Source organism: Leuresthes tenuis, unplaced genomic scaffold (genome assembly GCF_036924035.1).
Source record: "Leuresthes tenuis unplaced genomic scaffold, fLeuTen1.0.hap1 SCAF_6, whole genome shotgun sequence".
NCBI classification, from domain to species: domain Eukaryota; kingdom Metazoa; phylum Chordata; class Actinopteri; order Atheriniformes; family Atherinopsidae; genus Leuresthes; species Leuresthes tenuis.
Genome location: NW_027325360.1, coordinates 33,757,574 through 33,775,328, shown reverse-complemented (window position 1 = coordinate 33,775,328; position 17,755 = coordinate 33,757,574). Strand labels below are relative to the sequence as shown.

The 17,755-nt window shown below is 41.4% G+C and overlaps 1 protein-coding gene across 2 annotated transcripts in view; it reads left to right on the top strand.

The window, feature by feature from the left end:
• Positions 1-17,755, top strand: part of ydjc (YdjC chitooligosaccharide deacetylase homolog) — a 55,260-nt gene that overhangs the window by 31,759 nt on the left and 5,746 nt on the right. Inside the window, exons 4-5 of one of the 2 annotated variants that reach the window (XM_072388576.1) lie at positions 2,136-2,235; positions 7,970-8,147. In XM_072388576.1, coding sequence (XP_072244677.1) covers positions 2,136-2,235; positions 7,970-8,147 — 278 coding nt within the window. The remainder of the gene's footprint in view (positions 1-2,135; positions 2,236-7,969; positions 8,148-17,755) is intronic. The other variant, XM_072388577.1, reaches the window with a different exon arrangement.

Sequence of the window (17,755 nt, the reverse complement as noted above, 5' to 3'; positions counted from 1 at the left end):
TATAGCATGAGGAAAACAAGAAATTAATATATTTTTCCAAGACAATTCTTTGCTTTTTCCCAAACAATAGTAAATATCATTTAAGCATGTAACAGTGTTGAAAGATTGAGCTTGAGAATGTCAATCTGACAATTAAAACAATGAAAGATAGGTAAGAAAGTTTGCCAACACATGTCTCTCTTCACAGTTTGACCGGGAAAATATTGAGTGATGTCACTTCCTGGGTGCTGAGGAAGTTGGAACTGAAACAATATTTTAAAAAAGGGGGAGAATGGTATGATTTTATGGGGTTGAACAAAACTGAGGGACGTGATTAAATAGGGCTATTTTATAAATAATTCCTGTATTTTTCTCATATTTCTTTTATTTAGGTGAAAGTAGACAGACAAATGATAATATTAGCAGAAAAAAACTTGTGGTTACTGGCTATTTTTATTTGTTTTATATTCAATGAAAAAGTAACTTGGTCAGTGGGGACATGCTCATTTGGCTGACCTCAGCAGCCCATAATTTTTTTCAAAACATAATTTTTAAAATATGTTTGTGTGTTATAATGCAAAGACATATGGATCTTTCGATTTTGTGTTTTAAAATTAATTTTGTGGTTTACTTTATATGAAAGTCTTTGAGGTAAACCTGTGGGACACAAAGGGCACTGATTTCAGAGAGTGGGGGATTTTATCAATAGTTTTATCCACGTTTTTAATTATTTCACCGTCCAAAAGTGAGTTGCGACTCGACACATGTTCAATGCGGCTTGCTCTCTCTCTCCTCGCAGCTTTAGAGGAAGTGAACCTGCTCCAATCGAGTCAATAGTTGGGAGCTTCTCTCCCATTGGGTGAAAGACCGTCTCCGACCCAGCTCTTTCAGATAATTTTATTTTTTATCACAGTTTTTATCAATTTATTTTTCAATCATTAACAAACATATTTAATGATTTGATTTTTCCACTATGAACTTGACTGTTTTTTAAAACAATGTTTTTGAATATATAATGAACTCATTTGAATGCAGATTTTTTACCTAGGTTACACATACACTTCAAAAATTATACGTTGTGTCACGCAACAAACCCACTACACGTACGCCACGCAGTGTGTCCCCTGATGAATTGTTCCTTCTTTAGAATTTTAGCGAGCGTGGAGCGATTTCACTGGCGCCAAATAAATTTTTTTGGTGAAAGGGGAGCAGAAATGAGCAGAGGAGCGGGGGGACCGAACACCTATGTGAGCGAGGAGCAGAAATTCTTATCGCTCAGCTCCATTCTCATGCTCCGGCTGGGATATAGAGTGAATTTAGAAGTATACACTACTGTATCATCAGCCTTCAGTACAGTTAGTTTCCCCTGGCTATGACAGTGCTGAATTCATTCACTACTCATATATAATAAAACATTTTTGTTTTTATTGGAGTGTTTATTCTTCGACCCATCCAGGGTGTAACCCATCTTTCAGCCGAGAGCATCTGGAATAGGCTCCAGCCCCCCCATAACCCTGAATTGGATAAAGCGGGCATAGAAAATGGATGGATGGATGTTTCTTCTTTTGACTTTAGCCTTTTTTATTAATTAAAAAAATTTTTTTTTTGAATTTTAAAATATATTTGAATTATTCAATTGGATTTCAGCGTCCAGCGTGAACAGCCTTTGAATAACCTCAGGAACAACACTGCACATGTGTAGACACCAGACTGCACTGACTGCACAGATTATAGGTAGAAGGTCTGTTGGAAATATATATCCTGTTTCCTCAGTGCTTTGCTGTTAACTATTTGGCCGAAAGGCTGCTAGATTTGAAACTAAAGAAGTCTGAAAAGTCCAAGACATTCACATTTATGAGTGACAGACATGTAAAGCCCACAAGCTAAAACAGTACATTTTTACACTTCAGTGCAGAATGTTGGGTTAGTAGTACAGAGTGGTAAGTTGGCTGCATTTATTATGTGTGTCTGTGCGTGGGTACTTGTTTTTATAAATTCATATGGTTAAGATGAGGAGCCCACTATACCTGTTTGGTGAAATGTGTTTTGTGGGTAACAAATGGTGGGCCCCACATCGTTAGGGATTATTTAGGATGAAAACTTAGTTTTATGGTTGGAATTGTAGTAAAGGTTAGGTTTTTTTCCTTCCTGTGTAGGTGGAGCTAGAGCTGAGGGCTCAAGTCAGGCAGTTCATGGAACTAATGGGCCACCTACCTCACCACATGGACGGACACCAACATGTTCATGTACTGCCAGGTAACGCAAAGCCAATTATGGTCTGCTGGTGGGCTGTCAGCTGTACATAGTTTATATTGTGGAAACCTGTGCTGTTTATAAGTGGGGGGACATATGACAAAGAGTTACAAAGCTAAGATATTAATAGTAGTAATAGTAGTAATAGTAATAAGGCTGATGCAAAGCATTTTACAATATGGTGACTACAGTGGGTCCAATCAATGATAAACATTGAGAAAACTCATCAATAAAGCCACCTGATAATGCACTCAACAATATTTTCCTAGGCACCAATATATATATATATATATATACAAAACTATACAAGAATATAGCACCAATGTATTTATGTTTTGAATCAAAGGCAACATCAACATAGTGTTTCATTGACTAATGCAGTAGTGTTTTTTCATAGGATTCAATCATGGTAGCATTGAGATATCCATCATTGTAGATCTCATTCCATGCAGTGTGAAGCACTGTGAGTGCTCAACCAATACACTTGCATGCAGTCTTTTGCAAAGCTAACAATGCATAACCTTCAGAAATGACACTACAGGTGGACTGAATACCGACTAGTTGAAAATTTGCTTACGACTTGGAAGGGGGTCCAGTGACAACAAAGAGTACGAAGACTGAAAAAAGATAAAAGAAGCACATCTTCATGTGAAGAAGCACATGGGAAAAGCAACAATGTTATAAAAACTTTGTATCACTCCATCATTAAGAAAATCTATGTCCACTTTAACTTCTTTTCCATAACTGAGCAAAACTAAAGGACCAACAGCTGTATCATCAGTTGTGTACACTTTGTCATCTGTGAACTTCTGTGTAGCAATACTGTCAGCAGTGCATTCAAGAACAATCAGGGTTGCAACACCAGTGTGGACTGTGATGGTCAGGGCCGGCTCTGGGTAATATGGCGCTCCAGGCGAGAGTCTGGATAATAGGTTACATTGCAGCCAACACCCAAGTTTACAATAAACAGAGTTTATCTTAGGGTTCCTCTCATACATTCCTAGGGCCTCATGTACAAAGGGTACGTACGCACAAAAAGTGGCGTACACACTTTTTCACGTCAACGATCAGATGTATCAAGAGCAAAATGACCGTGGAAATGTGCGGTGCCTCACACAAACTTCAGGGCTGCCGTACGCACTTTTCTGCAGCTGATGATTCTTTGGCGACACTTAGAGGTGATGTTGGGAAACTGTTATAATAAATAAATGTGATGTGCACATCTGAGACACATGAACAATTAACACACCCATGTGTCTGCAATTACACGAGTAGATATAAAAGCATGCGCGGGGAGGGGGCCTGGTTCAACGCACGATTCATACATTCAGTAACAGAATTGTTGGGAACAGACAACAAGCTGGCACTGTGCGCGATGGGTGGCTTCTTGGTGAGTAATTTTATCCGGGTAATTGTCCTAATATTATTCCCCGTCTTCACAGCATCATAGTTGGTGGTTAAAGTTAGTTACTTGCTGTTTTTTCCAGGTTAAACAACAGCTTAAGATCTTTCTAACAAGCCACTGATCGTCTCCGTGCATAAAGTGTGAAATGTCTTAATCAGCCTCACCTTTTCCCCGGTGCACTTCTGCTCTAGGTTACTGTATGAACACGTTTGTTGTGAGTTACACAAATATAGGTATTCACCTTTAATCAGAGGCACCCACACTCCCACACCCACCACCTCTGAGAGAGCAGTGTCACCCATAGCTGTGCCGACTCTCTGTTGACTCCCTGTTTTGGCCACACTTCGGCGGTGGGCAGCCAGTCTCTGCTTCACATCCACCTTGATATCGGACCACTTCTTCTTTACTTCTGCTTGTGTGTGCTTCTCAGACCTCACAGCATTAAAGGCTCACGCTCTCCCACCCACTCCTCTTACGTTTGCTGCTTATATCGTAGGACAGCGTGCCAAAGAGCACATTTTTGCGGGCCTTCACTTCAGAGAGTAGCACCTCCATCTCACTTTCCGTTAAGTTATAATTTTTTCCATCTTACGTATTCTTTTTTCTTTATTTTCTGATCATGCAGAGAGGGGAATCGCAGGTGCAGGGCTCATTTAAATATGATTTGCATATTTAAGTAGGGGAGTGGACAGGGAGGAGTTGGGTTCTCCGACATGTGCGCTCAATTCCACGCTGACTGGGATGTACAAAGGAAATGTGCTTGGATTCATGCGTGCGCGCACATTGATACATCCGGATATTTTTGTGCGTTGGAGGGCATTTTGGTTTGAGTTTCAGTAGGAAATCCACGCAAGTCTTTGTACATGAGGCCCCTGGTGTTTAGGCTTTATTCTGTGAGTAATAACTTTATTGGTAGTAACGACAGCATAGTACTGCTGTTTAACACAGCTAGCTTAGCTTTGCACTTGATGTTAGCCAAAATGAAGAAATCAACACCTAATGCTTTCAAAGTTAATTAATGTTACATACCTCTGCTATGGGCCAGTTTTTCCTCCTCCTCCTTCCTTCGCTTTCTAAAAGCAGCACCTGACGGCTTGGGTGCCCTTTTCATTATAAAAGATGAAAAAAAACGTTGCTAAAAATAACACGATAACATCCTTGTTTATCAATTGAAGAAGCTGGGATGCCCACCTCACCTTCGTTACCTTCCACTGTTTTTCCATCTTTGGCATCAGTTTATTTGAGGATTTAGGCTAGGTTATGTCTTTGGTGGCTCTTTTTGGGGTCATATTGATTTTTTTCAGCGCTTAATAAGTTTATTGTTAGCTGTGACAGTAATAACGGTGTCATGAATGTTTCAGATTCAGATCCTTTTATGCTCCTATTTTCAAGCATCAGGAGTACAAAAGCTTAATTCTTTGTAATTGCATAATAAGTAAATATGGACCAATTACAGAAATTTATATTTTTGATTGAAAATAATTTTTATAAAGAAAATATGTCATCCATCCATCCATCCATCATCTGCCGCTTATCCGGGGGTCGGGTCGCGGGGGCAGCAGCTTGAGCAGAGAAACCCAGACGTCTCTGTCCCCGGCCACTTCCTCCAGCTCTTCCGGGGGGACCCCGAGGCGTTCCCAGGCCAGCCGAGAGACATAGTCTCTCCAGCATGTCCTGGGTCTTCCCCGGGGTCTCCTCCCAGTGGGACGTGCCCGGAACACCTCCCCAGGGAGGCGCCCAGGGGGCATCCTAACCAGATGCCCGAGCCACCTCATCTGACTCCTCTCAATGCGGAGGAGCAGCGGTTCTACTCCGAGCCCCTCCCGGATGACTGAGCTTCTCACCCTATCTCTAAGGGAGAGCCCAGACACCCTGCGGAGGAAACCCATTTCGGCCGCTTGTATTCGCGATCTTGTTCTTTCGGTCACTACCCACAACTCGTGACCATAGGTGAGGATGGGAACGTAGATTGACCAGTAAGTAGAGAGCTTCGCCTTCTGGCTCAGCTCCCTCTTCACAACGACGGGTCGTGCAGAGCCCGCAACACTGCAGACGCCGCACCGATCCGCCCGTCAATCTCCCGCTCCATTCGTCCCTCACTCGTGAACAAGACCCCGAGATACTTGAACTCCTCCACTTGGGGAAGGATCTCATTCCCGACCCGGAGAGAGCATTCCACCCTTTTCCGGCTGAGAACCATAGTCTCGGATTTGGAGGTGCTGATTCTCATCCCAGCCGCTTCACACTCGGCTGCGAATCGCTCCAGTGAGAGCTGAAGGTCACGGCCTGACGACGCTAACAGAACCACATCATCTGCAAAAAGCAGAGACCCGATTCTGAGGTCGCCAAATCGGACACCCTCAACACCCTGGCTGCGCCTAGAAATTCTGTCCATAAAAGATAGGAACACAATCGGTGACAAAGGGCAGCCCTGACGGAGTCCAACTCTCACCGGAAACGTATCCGACTTACTGCCGGCAATGCGGACCAAACTCTGGCACCGGTCATACAGAGACCGAACGGCCCCTATCAAGGGGTCCGGCACTCCATATTCCTGGAGCACCCCCCACAGGACTCCACGAGGGACACGGTCGAACGCTTTCTCCAAGTCCACAAAACACATGTAGACTGGTTGGGCGAACTCCCATGCACCCTCCAGGATCCTGCCGAGGGTATAGAGCTGGTCCACTGTTCCACGGCCAGGACGAAAGCCACACTGCATCTCCTGAATCCGAGGCTCGATTATCCGACGGATCCTCCTCTCCAATACCCCCGAATAGACCTTACCAGGGAGGCTGAGGAGTGTGATACCCCTATAGTTGGAACACACCCTCCGGTCCCCCTTTTTAAAGAGGGGGACCACCACCCCAATCTGCCAGTCCAGAGGCACTGTCCCCGATGTCCACGCGATGCTGCAGAGGCGTGTCAGCCAAGACAGCCCTACAACATCCAGAGCCTTGAGAAACTCAGGACGGACCTCATCCACCCCCGGGGCCTTGCCACCGAGGAGCTTTTTGACCACCTCAGCAACCTCAGCCCCAGAAATGGGAGGCCCCGTCTCCGAGCTCTCCGACTCTGCCTCTTCCGAGCACGTGTTGGTAGGATTGAGGAGTTCCTCGAAGTACTCCCCCCACCGACTCACAACATCCCTAGTTGAGGTCAGCAAAGCCCCGTCCCGACTGTAAACAGTGTTGACTGTGAGCCTCTTCCCCCCCTGAGACGCCGGATGGTGGACCAGAATCTCTTCGAGGCCGTCCGGAAATCGTTCTCCATGGTCTCACCGAACTCCTCCCAGGCCCGAGTTTTTGCCTCAGCAACCGCCGAAGCCGCAGCCCGTCTGGCCTGTCGGTACCTATCAGCTGCTTCCAGGGTCCCACTGGCCAAAAAGGCCCGATAGGACTCCTTCTTCAGCTTGACGGCTTCCCTCACCACTGGTGTCCACCAGCAGGTCATACTGTGAAAAAAAACTAAGGTTTTGAAATCAGTAGAAACTAAAATGTTATAAAAAGATTTCAATTTACTGGAGCAGTTGATCTATACATTGTCAAAACAAGCAAATTAATTACTACGGAAATTTTGAAAAGTTTCCCATCATGTAACCTGGTCAATTTAATTCAGTTCAGTTCAGTTCAGTGATATAATAATATTATATTATTATATTACATATATTATTATTATATTCTATTACAATATAATAGAATAGATTAATATAATCCTCTCCACAGCATCCTGGCAGGTCAGAGGAGCAGCTGCAGTGAGAGGCTCATCTCACTGCACTGCAGGACTGAGAGGTTCAGGAGGTCCTTTGTCCCCACAGCCATAAGGCTTTTAATTGACTGCTGACATGTTTTTCTCTCATTTATTTATTATTATTATTATTGTTGTTGTTCTAATATACAATCATTGTAAATATTAAACATTTTTTGAGCTACTTTAGTTGTTTAAATTTGATGAATAAAGTATTTTCTATTCTATTCTATTCTATTCTATTCTAATACTCTATCAACTTCTAACCTATTTGTGCCCTTTTCTGTGATTTGGCGCTACATATATAACTGAATTGAAATCATTAACATAAATAAAATAATAAATAATATCAATAATCTCATTGGACAGCAGATCCTACATTTGGACTTTGTGCTGGAATATAATCAGTGTTGTTTTTATATAAATCTTTTATTGGTTAAAAATCATTTACTATTTCTAAACAAAACCTTAATGTTTCAGGTGGATATATGTGGCATATTGTTGGCCACACGGATGACTGCATTAAGTGGATGTTGGAGAATGAAAGAGTAGTGATTTTTGTTGTACTATCTGCATATTCTCCAGAGGTGCGTGAGGTGTTTGCACAAGTCCTCTCAGATCTCAGGATTCCCTACAGTCGTGTTCCAGTAGAACCAGGTTTACAAAGCTGCCCATGGCTACCAGAACACCTCCAAAGATTCTACATGCAAGTGGGAAAGGATGCTTTGGACTCTGTTCCAATTTTTAAACACTATGGAATCAGGTATGTGAGTGTGGGTTTATCTTTGTTTATCTGACAAGAAATTCTACTATAAACATCCACTTTTATAAATAGCACACTGTAAAATCTAAATAAAAATAGAATGCATTGCACATCTCATTGGACATTGTTTTATTCACAACACACAATAGAAAACATCAAATGTTGAAAGTCAGACATTTTAGTTTTTTATGAAAAATATTGGCTCATGTTGAATTTGATGGCAGCAACACATCTCAGAAAAGTTGGGACAGGGGCAACCAAAGACTGGAAAAGTTAGTGGTAGTAATTAGAAACAACTGGAGAAACATCTTTGAAACAACATTTTGATCGCACACAACGATCTTAAGCTTTACACAGTGACATTTACATTTGATTGTGCGGCAACATTAAGCAATACTGTAGTTTCACATGTAAAATTTACATGTAAAAAAGTGAATGCTGTTCATCAACCCAGTCAAATATTGCTGTTAATTACATCTAATCATTGTAGAAGCTAAAATAGATACTATGTCATTAGCTGCACCAAGGATCGTCATTGCATGTAGAGGAATGTGTTCTGTTGGAACTTTTCACAGACAGAAACAAACACATACATCACGATAAGTACTTGATTTGTCTGTGAATCTTGCCCTGAAATAAAGTAGTCCACTTTACAATCAAATAATGTCCAGTTAGGTTTAACAATGTCATTTTTATTTTTGAATGACAGAAATTCTACTATTTGTTCATTGATGTAAGAGCAACTCCACCACATAAATTCCCATCCACAGTGGCAGGATTTCTCTGAGCATCAAAGAAAAAAGGAGGATGCAGCAGATGGCATTGCCATGATAACTCAAGAGAAAGATGGGAAATGAAAAAGGCTTTGAGGATCCTGACCAAGAACAACCCAATGCAACTCCAGTACATCCAAAAGCATATCTCAAGAATAGCAAGCCAGCAGTGAGAAAGAAAAGCAAAATGATTGAGTGGATACATGAAGGAAAATAGCAACACAAGAAAAGAGGTGGACAAGTTTTATCGAAGCACTCAACAAAGAGCTCACATATTGTGTTGCAAAGAACTATTCTCTTTCCAAATGGAAGATGTGATAAGGGATAACTGGAGTGCTTGAGTTTTGACATTTTGGATTGAGAGGCTACAGCATTGAGGGTATGCACCGATGTCACTGCTGGACCACACAGTCACACCCCCGAAGGAGCAAAACATTCAACTTGGCTGTGTGGTTTAACCAACCATTAAAATGTCAACAATGAACATAATCTTAAATATTTAAAGAAAACTTCAAATAATAAGTCACTTCCTGTGCAAATGACATTTTTCAGAATGTACCCTTTACTCTTACTGTAAAGGTTAAGTGCAGCAATCTGTTTGGCTCGCTGCTCTTTACTTTTTTAATTTAGTTAAAACAAATCTCAAACTTCTCTATGAATCTGTTGAAGCAGTCGATTACATATTAGTTATTCACCATTTTAGATGTATTCTCTGTGTTTTTCAAACCAGTCAAACAGTCGGCATCTATTGAGATGCTGCCTTTTTGCCATTCAGTGGGCGTAACAGGCCTAACGAAGTACAGTACACATGTCAGATGACATCAAATGCATACCCTCTATTAGATGAATATTTAACAGTAGTTGGACTTCATTGCTTAAAACAGGAATGTTAAGAGTTTATCTGTGAAGTGAAATAATCTGTAATCTCAGAAAGACACGGAGATAAATTAACCAGGTGAAGAACATGCATCTAACTTCTCTGAGACGATGTTAGATCCTCATACTGTTGTGTAAAAATATACAGGTCAGGCCCAGTTTTAATACTTAGCATTTAGCAAAATTGCCTCATTACACTCCCTCTGAGTGTTTATTGGAGTCAGAAAAACAGCCGAAATAGACAGTGGCGAGAGTAAAAAATCCAGTCCATCCGGGAAAAGACTTTACAGATTTTACAGTTGCATCGTACACCTTTTATACACTTAATTTCTCGTTAGGCTCAACCTTTTCTTAAAGAAAAAAAACAAACAAAAAAAATCTTCTGCCCAGCAACACCAACATCTCAAATTCTTTCTGTCTGAGGTCATGGTGTCATGCGTATTCTCTGGCCTGCTCCGGTGGTCGGAGTCCCACCTACCCACCCCATTTTAGGAACGTCTGGCAGCCGTTCCTTGAGGAGGGGGGTATGGGCGTCGCCGGGGGTGGGCCGGGTGGGCAAAGCCTTGACCTTGCCGCCTATGGAAGCCTGGGTGGGCTCGTCGCCGTCCTCGCTCATGATAGCCTGGGTGGGCTCATCGCCGTCCTCGTTCATGGAAGCCTGAGTGGGCTCATCGCCGTCCTGGCCCATGGAGGCTCGGGTGACCTCGCGCCGTCGCCGGTGGGAGCCCGGGCAGACTCACCGCCACTTGTCGCCAGAGGGGACACTGGTTGCCCCGCGGCGGACTCTACCTTGGCTCGCTGCCCTGAAGGGTCACAGTTTAGGTTTCATGTCACAGTTTATGATAGGTTCTCATGTTTTCAGGTTCTGTTCTGGTCATGTTTTTCCCCTGCCACCTAGTTTCACTCACGTCACCTGCTTCATTGTTCACAGCTGCACCTCATTCACTGATCACTCCCTCCACAGTATTTAGTCTCCTGGTTTCCTTTCATTCACTGCAGAATCCTCACTTACCCGTCATGTCACAAGTTAAGTCTGGTTATGCCTCACAGTCTTGTCATTGTTAACCATAGTCTTGTTCACAGTATTTATTCATAGTTTGGTTTTCATAGCCTGTTTATTATTTTACATAGTTTTTAAGTATTTTTTAATCTGGCTCTACCGCGCCTTTTGTTCTTGCCTTTTACTCCCTGTTTTTGGAATAAACCTTTTGTTAAACAAAGAGCTGCATCTGGGTCCTACCTCACCACAGTCCCTGACAACCACGTGTGAGCTCCTCACACAGTGAAACTTACAGTAACTGTGTAGAAGTGACTGGAAACTTCAAACACCAATAACCAAACACTTCTCCACATGCTCCTTCATGTAGCTAATGATATCATGTTTATTTTGGATTTTATAGTGATTAGCAATATTTGACTCAGTTGATGAACAGCAATTATTCTACTGTGAGTTTGCTATGACTCCAGGCTGTGGCACTGTCACATGCAAACCCACTTATTTAGAATGGCTTTTAATACCCAGTAGTATGCTGACACTTTTATCTTATCTTATTCAATTTTGTTGTATTTTATTGCTTTTACTTATTCTTTTCTTTATTTATTATCTGCTGTAAAGCACTTTGGTACACCAAAATGGATTGTTGTAAAGGGCTGTATAAATAAAGTACATTTACATTTACATGCAGTCAATAGTCTTAACTGCATGTAGCCACTGTCTATTTAATGTCAGTGAGTTCTAAGTATGAATTACTTTGCCAAGTTTCAAATCGAGTTTATTTCTGAAGCCCATTTAAACCAAACAGATTTGACAAAAGTGCCCAACAATAATGCACAATAACAGAAGTATAGAAATAAAATGAGCAGAGTAGGACCAAATATGAGAGAATGACAGAAAGTTTTCAAGATAAGCTCGTAGAGAAAGTCTACAGTCACCCACAAATTTAAGATGCACCTTTGTCACTGCACAGTGACAAATAGGCAAGTGAAACTAGCTGGCAAGAGATCAGTTCGACTGTTGAATGAAAACACTTACCAACAAACTATTAGTGTGCTGAATTATCAGATAGTTACATGACAAAAAAATCTTTTTCTTGTTTCTTCTCAGTTTTGAGAGTTAGGCCCTTTATGGAGCCATTTCAGGGTCAAATGTTTATTTTGAAACAAATGTTTGACATTGAAAACATGTTTTGAAATTTGAAAATTTAAAAATTGTATTGAAAATAAAAAGAATTGGAGCGCAGAAAGTTCAGTTTGAATTTAAATTTCATTAACCCGGGGATCCGAGTGACATATTATGCCATTCAGTTTTTTTTTATTATAGCTCAAATATGCCTCAAATTTTGAGGATATTCACTTTTTGAAAAATTTAGAATTGTCGTCTCAGTTTCTTAAATTAGCCTAAAACAGCTAAGCTACACAAAAATTTTAATATTTGTTCCTAAAGAAAAAAAAGTCCCATTGAAAATCATTGAAAATGCTACTTTTGGTTTAAAATCTTTTTTATTATTATTTCCACAATGAAGATACAAGTAGCAATGATACAATGAAGATGAGTATCACAACAGTAACAAAAATACCCTACACAAAATAACCCCAATGTAGGGCTAGTTTGATTCCAAATGGTATCAAAGAATTGTTATCCTACAAAATGTACATAGAAGAAATACATTTTTCTTTTACAGAAATCTTAAAGTAGAACATTGACCCCACCTGCCCACCCACTCACCCCCAATCCCCCACCCCCAGTTTTTAAAAAGGTTGAGTAGGGCACATAAAAAGAAGAAAAACAAGATAGTGGATTTTTCTTTAATTAGAGAAAAAAAGGTAGTTGGCGGGCTTATTAAAATCTAAACCTTGAGCTTCTCGAATGTCAAGGGTTCATAATATTCGCTCTCTCATGTTAATAATCTATGCTGTTTAAGAATCATGGAAAAAGGTCAGAAATAGGGGTGTAACAGTAAACACAAATCAAATTCGGTACAGGTTCGGTACGACCATCTCATAACTGGAGTTCCAGCGTGTGGGAACATCACTGATGAGACTATGTTTTGCCAAGTGCAGCATCTCCTGCTTCTGCTCCAAAATATGTGCGGCCACTGTGCTCCGATGGAAAAAAGAAACAGCTCTTCGGATTTTTCCCAGGAGTCGAGATACCTGGTTAAATGCCATATCGTTCTGTGATGCTAAGTTTAAAGTATGGGCAAAGCATGCAATTTGTGGACCCAGTCCTTCTTCATTAACTACATTAACAATGTTTCTTGTGTTGTCTGTGGTTACTACAATGGTTCTAGGTTTTTCAAGTTTCCACTCTGTTACTGCCTCTTGTAGTTTCTCAGCCAGGTGAGTGCTGGTGTGTTGTTCATATACTGGGCGTGTTGATAAAACTGGGTTTTTCATTTCCGACTCAGAGGTGATGGAAGTGGGCGGTAATGGTGATGTAACTTTCAGTGGAACAGGAGGTCCAGCCAACAGTTGTGAGTGCAACAGCTTGTACAGTAGACAGCTCATGCTTTACCTCTGCTCGTGCACGCTTGTATATGATAGGGACCACAGACTGGCTGATGTGCGCACAGGATAGGACATTGTAGCGTGGCTCAAGCACTTTCACTAAATACTGGAAGCCAGGCTCCTCTACTGCAGCATATGGACGCATAGATGTTGATATGTATATGCCAATTGCTTCTGTGATTTTGCTGGCCCTGTCTTTTCCAGTCAACCATATGCGTGCCATCCCCGTTATATTGCACTGGGAAACCGAAGTGCTCCCATACGCATGATTTAAATGAAGCCGACGGCTCTTCTAACTCAACACTCCATTCTTCTTCTGCTGTTGCTTCTTCTTCTGTAATGTCGGTTGCTGGCAGCTTTCAGGCTTATTACCGCGACCTGGATTGACGTGAGGACTCAATTTTTTTTAAATACTCAGTCAGACGTATTCGTCTTGTGACTGCGTGCACCGAAACGTGACGCCCATACCGTGACGGGACAAATACAAATACCGTTACACCCCTAGTCAGAAAGGATTGCCAGGTCTTATAAAATTTACCCTGCGAGCCTCTGATTGAAAATCTTATCTTCTCTAGAGTTAGACAGTGCATGACACGTCATAGCCACTGAATGTGTGTGGATGAGGCTGTCCCCTTTCATCTAAGCAGAATGGCCCGCCAGGCCAGAAGCAAGGAGAAAGAGATCACAGGACGCTCAATGGAAGTCATTTGGGGAACATCATCGCTAAAAGCACCAAACAGAGCAATCATAGGGTTTGGATCTAGTCTACACTTCAGAATTTTCAAAGAAGTATGAAAAACTTAATTCCAAAAAACATGTAATCGAGGGCACAGACAGTACATAGACAGAAAAAGAGTAGGTCCTCTTCACCTGCATCCTTAGTCTGATTAAATGGCAAATACTGCAACATGGTGATGTTATGGCACAATGTGGAGAGGGCACCTTTCGAGGCAGGATTAAACGAAAGAAAAGTATCAATTGAATTGGGACTAGGTTTATTTTGAGGAAACCTGGTAGAACATGATGCACGAAATATCTGACCTGTAAATAATGGAAAAATTGAGTTTTGGGCAAATGAAATTTCTTTGAAAGTTCCTGCTACTTTTGAATAGGTCTGAGAATGAAATGATGCCTCTTTTATGCCAGTCTATGAAGAAAGTATCATATTGAGATGGAGCAAAGAAATGATTGGAGGCAATAGGGCTGAGAATGGAAAATTCTGCATAACCAAATGTTCTCCTAAATTTGGTCCACACCCTCAGAGTGGAACATGTTTTTTTTATTTGCTGGGGTATCGGATGGTTGAGTGGGGCACAGGGTAGTGCAGAAAGTGACGTTTTGGACTGAGTTTAGCTCCATGGTTGTCCATTCTGGGCCATTAGATTGAAGATTGTACCAGTGCCAGAAGGCGAGAGAGGATGTTTGCTGTCCAATAGGAGTAACGCATATTGGGGAGTCCCATACCTCCATTGCAGTAGGGGTAGAATAGAGCAATTTGATCCAGCCCGTAAACATAGGGCCAAAGCCATACTTATCCAGAACTGAAAACAAATATTTCCACTCGACGTGATCAAACGCCTTCTCTGCATCTATAGAAACAATACACTCTGGAATTTGGTCCTGAGAAAGCATGTATAGCACATCGAGAAGGCATTGGATATTGAAGAACAAATCAGACCAGTGGATATTATATGAGGAAGGGCCTCGTCCAGTCTGAGGGCTAGGACTTTTGATGGGTGAACACCTTCCTTTTAACATTATTGTTCAGACCCTTGATATTCCAGCTCAATATATTAGCCTGTCCACCCATCGTCGTTTAGAAGAACAAAATGCTGAAAGGAAACCAGTAGTGTAAAATGTGTGCCCGTATTTAGAAAGTAACAACATCCCCACCGAATCCCATACCCCCGCAAACCCTCAACACGTGCAAATGCAGCTAATTGAAACTGCAGTCACAAACTCTTCTTGATTACTTTTCCATATAATAATAATAACAACTGGAAATATATATATATAAAAAATAGTAATAATAATGATAATAAGAAGAAGTAGAATAAGAATAAAAACAAATATGAAGTGTGCATTGAGGCATTTGTCGCCCCTATTCGTATAAAAAAGATAAAGTGCAGAAGCAGAAGACAGTTTGCATCAGCTGGCTGTGAATAGTGCAAACTGGAAGTAATACAGCCGCCAGAAAAAAGGGGGGGCTCTAAGTGAGTTTAGGCATTGTAAATGGTCAGGCATGCTCCCGTAAACAATGCACTATAGCATACAGAAAGGGTAGTAACAAAGCTACCAAGTCAAGTATTCCCATCAAAGTGTTGAACGTCAAGACGACAGAAAGAACATTCATCCCTATTATGGAATACATATAAAGACATGGAACATAACATAGTGTCAATAGTATTGAAGGCACCCGGCTTCATGTCCAACAAGTAGCCTGACAGCATTACTATTAGTTGCCCAGCCTAAAGTATGGAAGTTGAGTAGAGAGTATCCGCATCCTTCACCGAAGCAAAGTATTTCCTCCCACCGCCATTGGTTGTAATTCTACAGCAGCAATGGTTTGAATCCCCACTGGTAGACTGCAGACATCACCTCTCAATAAGCTGTGTGCTGCTCCATGATTTCAGGGCAGTAGTCCTCGAAGATCGCCACTGGGTTCCCCTGGTAGAAAAGATTTCCCCTCTTTTTTTGAGCTTCTTGAATGATCTTTTCCTTAACTCTGTAGTTGTGAATCCATGCAATTACCAGTCTTGGTTAGCAGTCAGGGCTCTGTTGGCTCGGTCCAACTCTGGGGGTGAACTCAGAACTTCGTCCCTGAAGATATGAAGCAGAAGCTTTGAGAAGAAAGTAGTGGGTTGTGTGCCTTCAGGAGACTCAGGCAATCCCCCAATGCGTATGTTGTTTTGTCAACTGCGGTATTCAAGATCAATAGTCTAGTAGGGTAATAGTAGAGTAGAGCAGTGTAATTCAATTCAATTCAATTTTATTTATATAGCGCCAGATTACAACAATTGTCATCTCAAGGCACTTAAGTAATATAGTCCAATTCAAGCCAATTGGAATTAAATTCATTGTAATCATAATTCAATTAATTCATATAGAGCCAATTCAAAAATTAATATCCTAGCTAAGGAAACCAACAGATTGCACCGAAACTTGTCTTCAGTCCAATCTCCCGTCCTGAGCGTGCCTGTGGCGACTGTAGAAAGGAACGACTCCCTTTTAACAGGAAGAAACCTCTGGCAGAACCAGACTCAGGAAGGGTGGCCATCCGCCTCGACCAGCTGGGGTTTCAGACGACAGAAAAGAGGGAAAAGAGGGGGGGAAACACCATAACACCATTCAAAGGATACCTGTTGGAACAGGGAAACACAAGTTAATAACCACAATAATATCACATGTACATAAAATCAATTGAGAAATTAAACAGGGGGAAAAAGAGAGCAAAGAGAGGAAAGGTGTGACAGATGAGGTCCCCAGCAGTCTAAGCCTATAGCAGCTTAACTATGGGATGTTTCAAGATTACCTGAGCCATCCCTAACTATAAGCTTTATCAAAAAGGAAAGTTTTAAGCCTAATCTTAAAAGTGGAAAGGGTGTCTGCTTCCCGGACATTTACTGGCAGCTTATTCCTCAAGAGAGGGGCCTGATAACTGAAGGCTCTGCCTCCCATTCTACTTTTAGAAACTCTGGGAACCACAAGTAAACCTGCAGTTTGGGAGCGAAGTGCTCTGTTAGGAAAATATCTTACAATGAGATCTTTAAGATATAATGGAGCTCGGTCATTAAGAGCTTTATATGTGAGGAGAAGAATCTTAAATTCTATTCTGAATTTAACAGGGAGCCAATGAAGAGAAGCTAAAACTGGAGAAACATGATCTCTCCTGTTAGTTCTCATCAGAACTCTGGCTGCAGCATTTTGGATCAGCTGGAGGCTTTTCAGAGAATATGTGGGACAGCCCAATAATAAACAATTACAGTAGTCCAATCTTGAAGTAACAAATGCATGAACGAGTTTCTCTGCATCACCCTGAGACAGGATGTTCCTGATTTTAGCAATATTACGAAGGTGAAAGAAGGCAGTCCTAGAAACCAGTTTTATATGTGCATCAAATGATAAATTCTGGTCAAAAATAACTCCAAGGTTCCTCATTGTAGAACTAGAAGCCAAGGAAATACCATCTAGAGTAACTATATAACTAGACAATTTCTCCCTGAAGCGCTCAGGTCCAAAGAGAACAACTTCAGTTTTGTCTGAATTTAAAAGCAGAGAGTTCTGAGTCATCCAGGTCTTTATGTCTTTAAGACAGGCTTGTAGTCTGACCAACCTATTGGTTTCATCTGGTTTCATAGATAAGTACAGCTGAGTATCATCAGCATAACAATGGAAATGTATGTCATGCTGTCTGATAATGTTACCTAATGGAAGCATGTATACAGTAAAAAA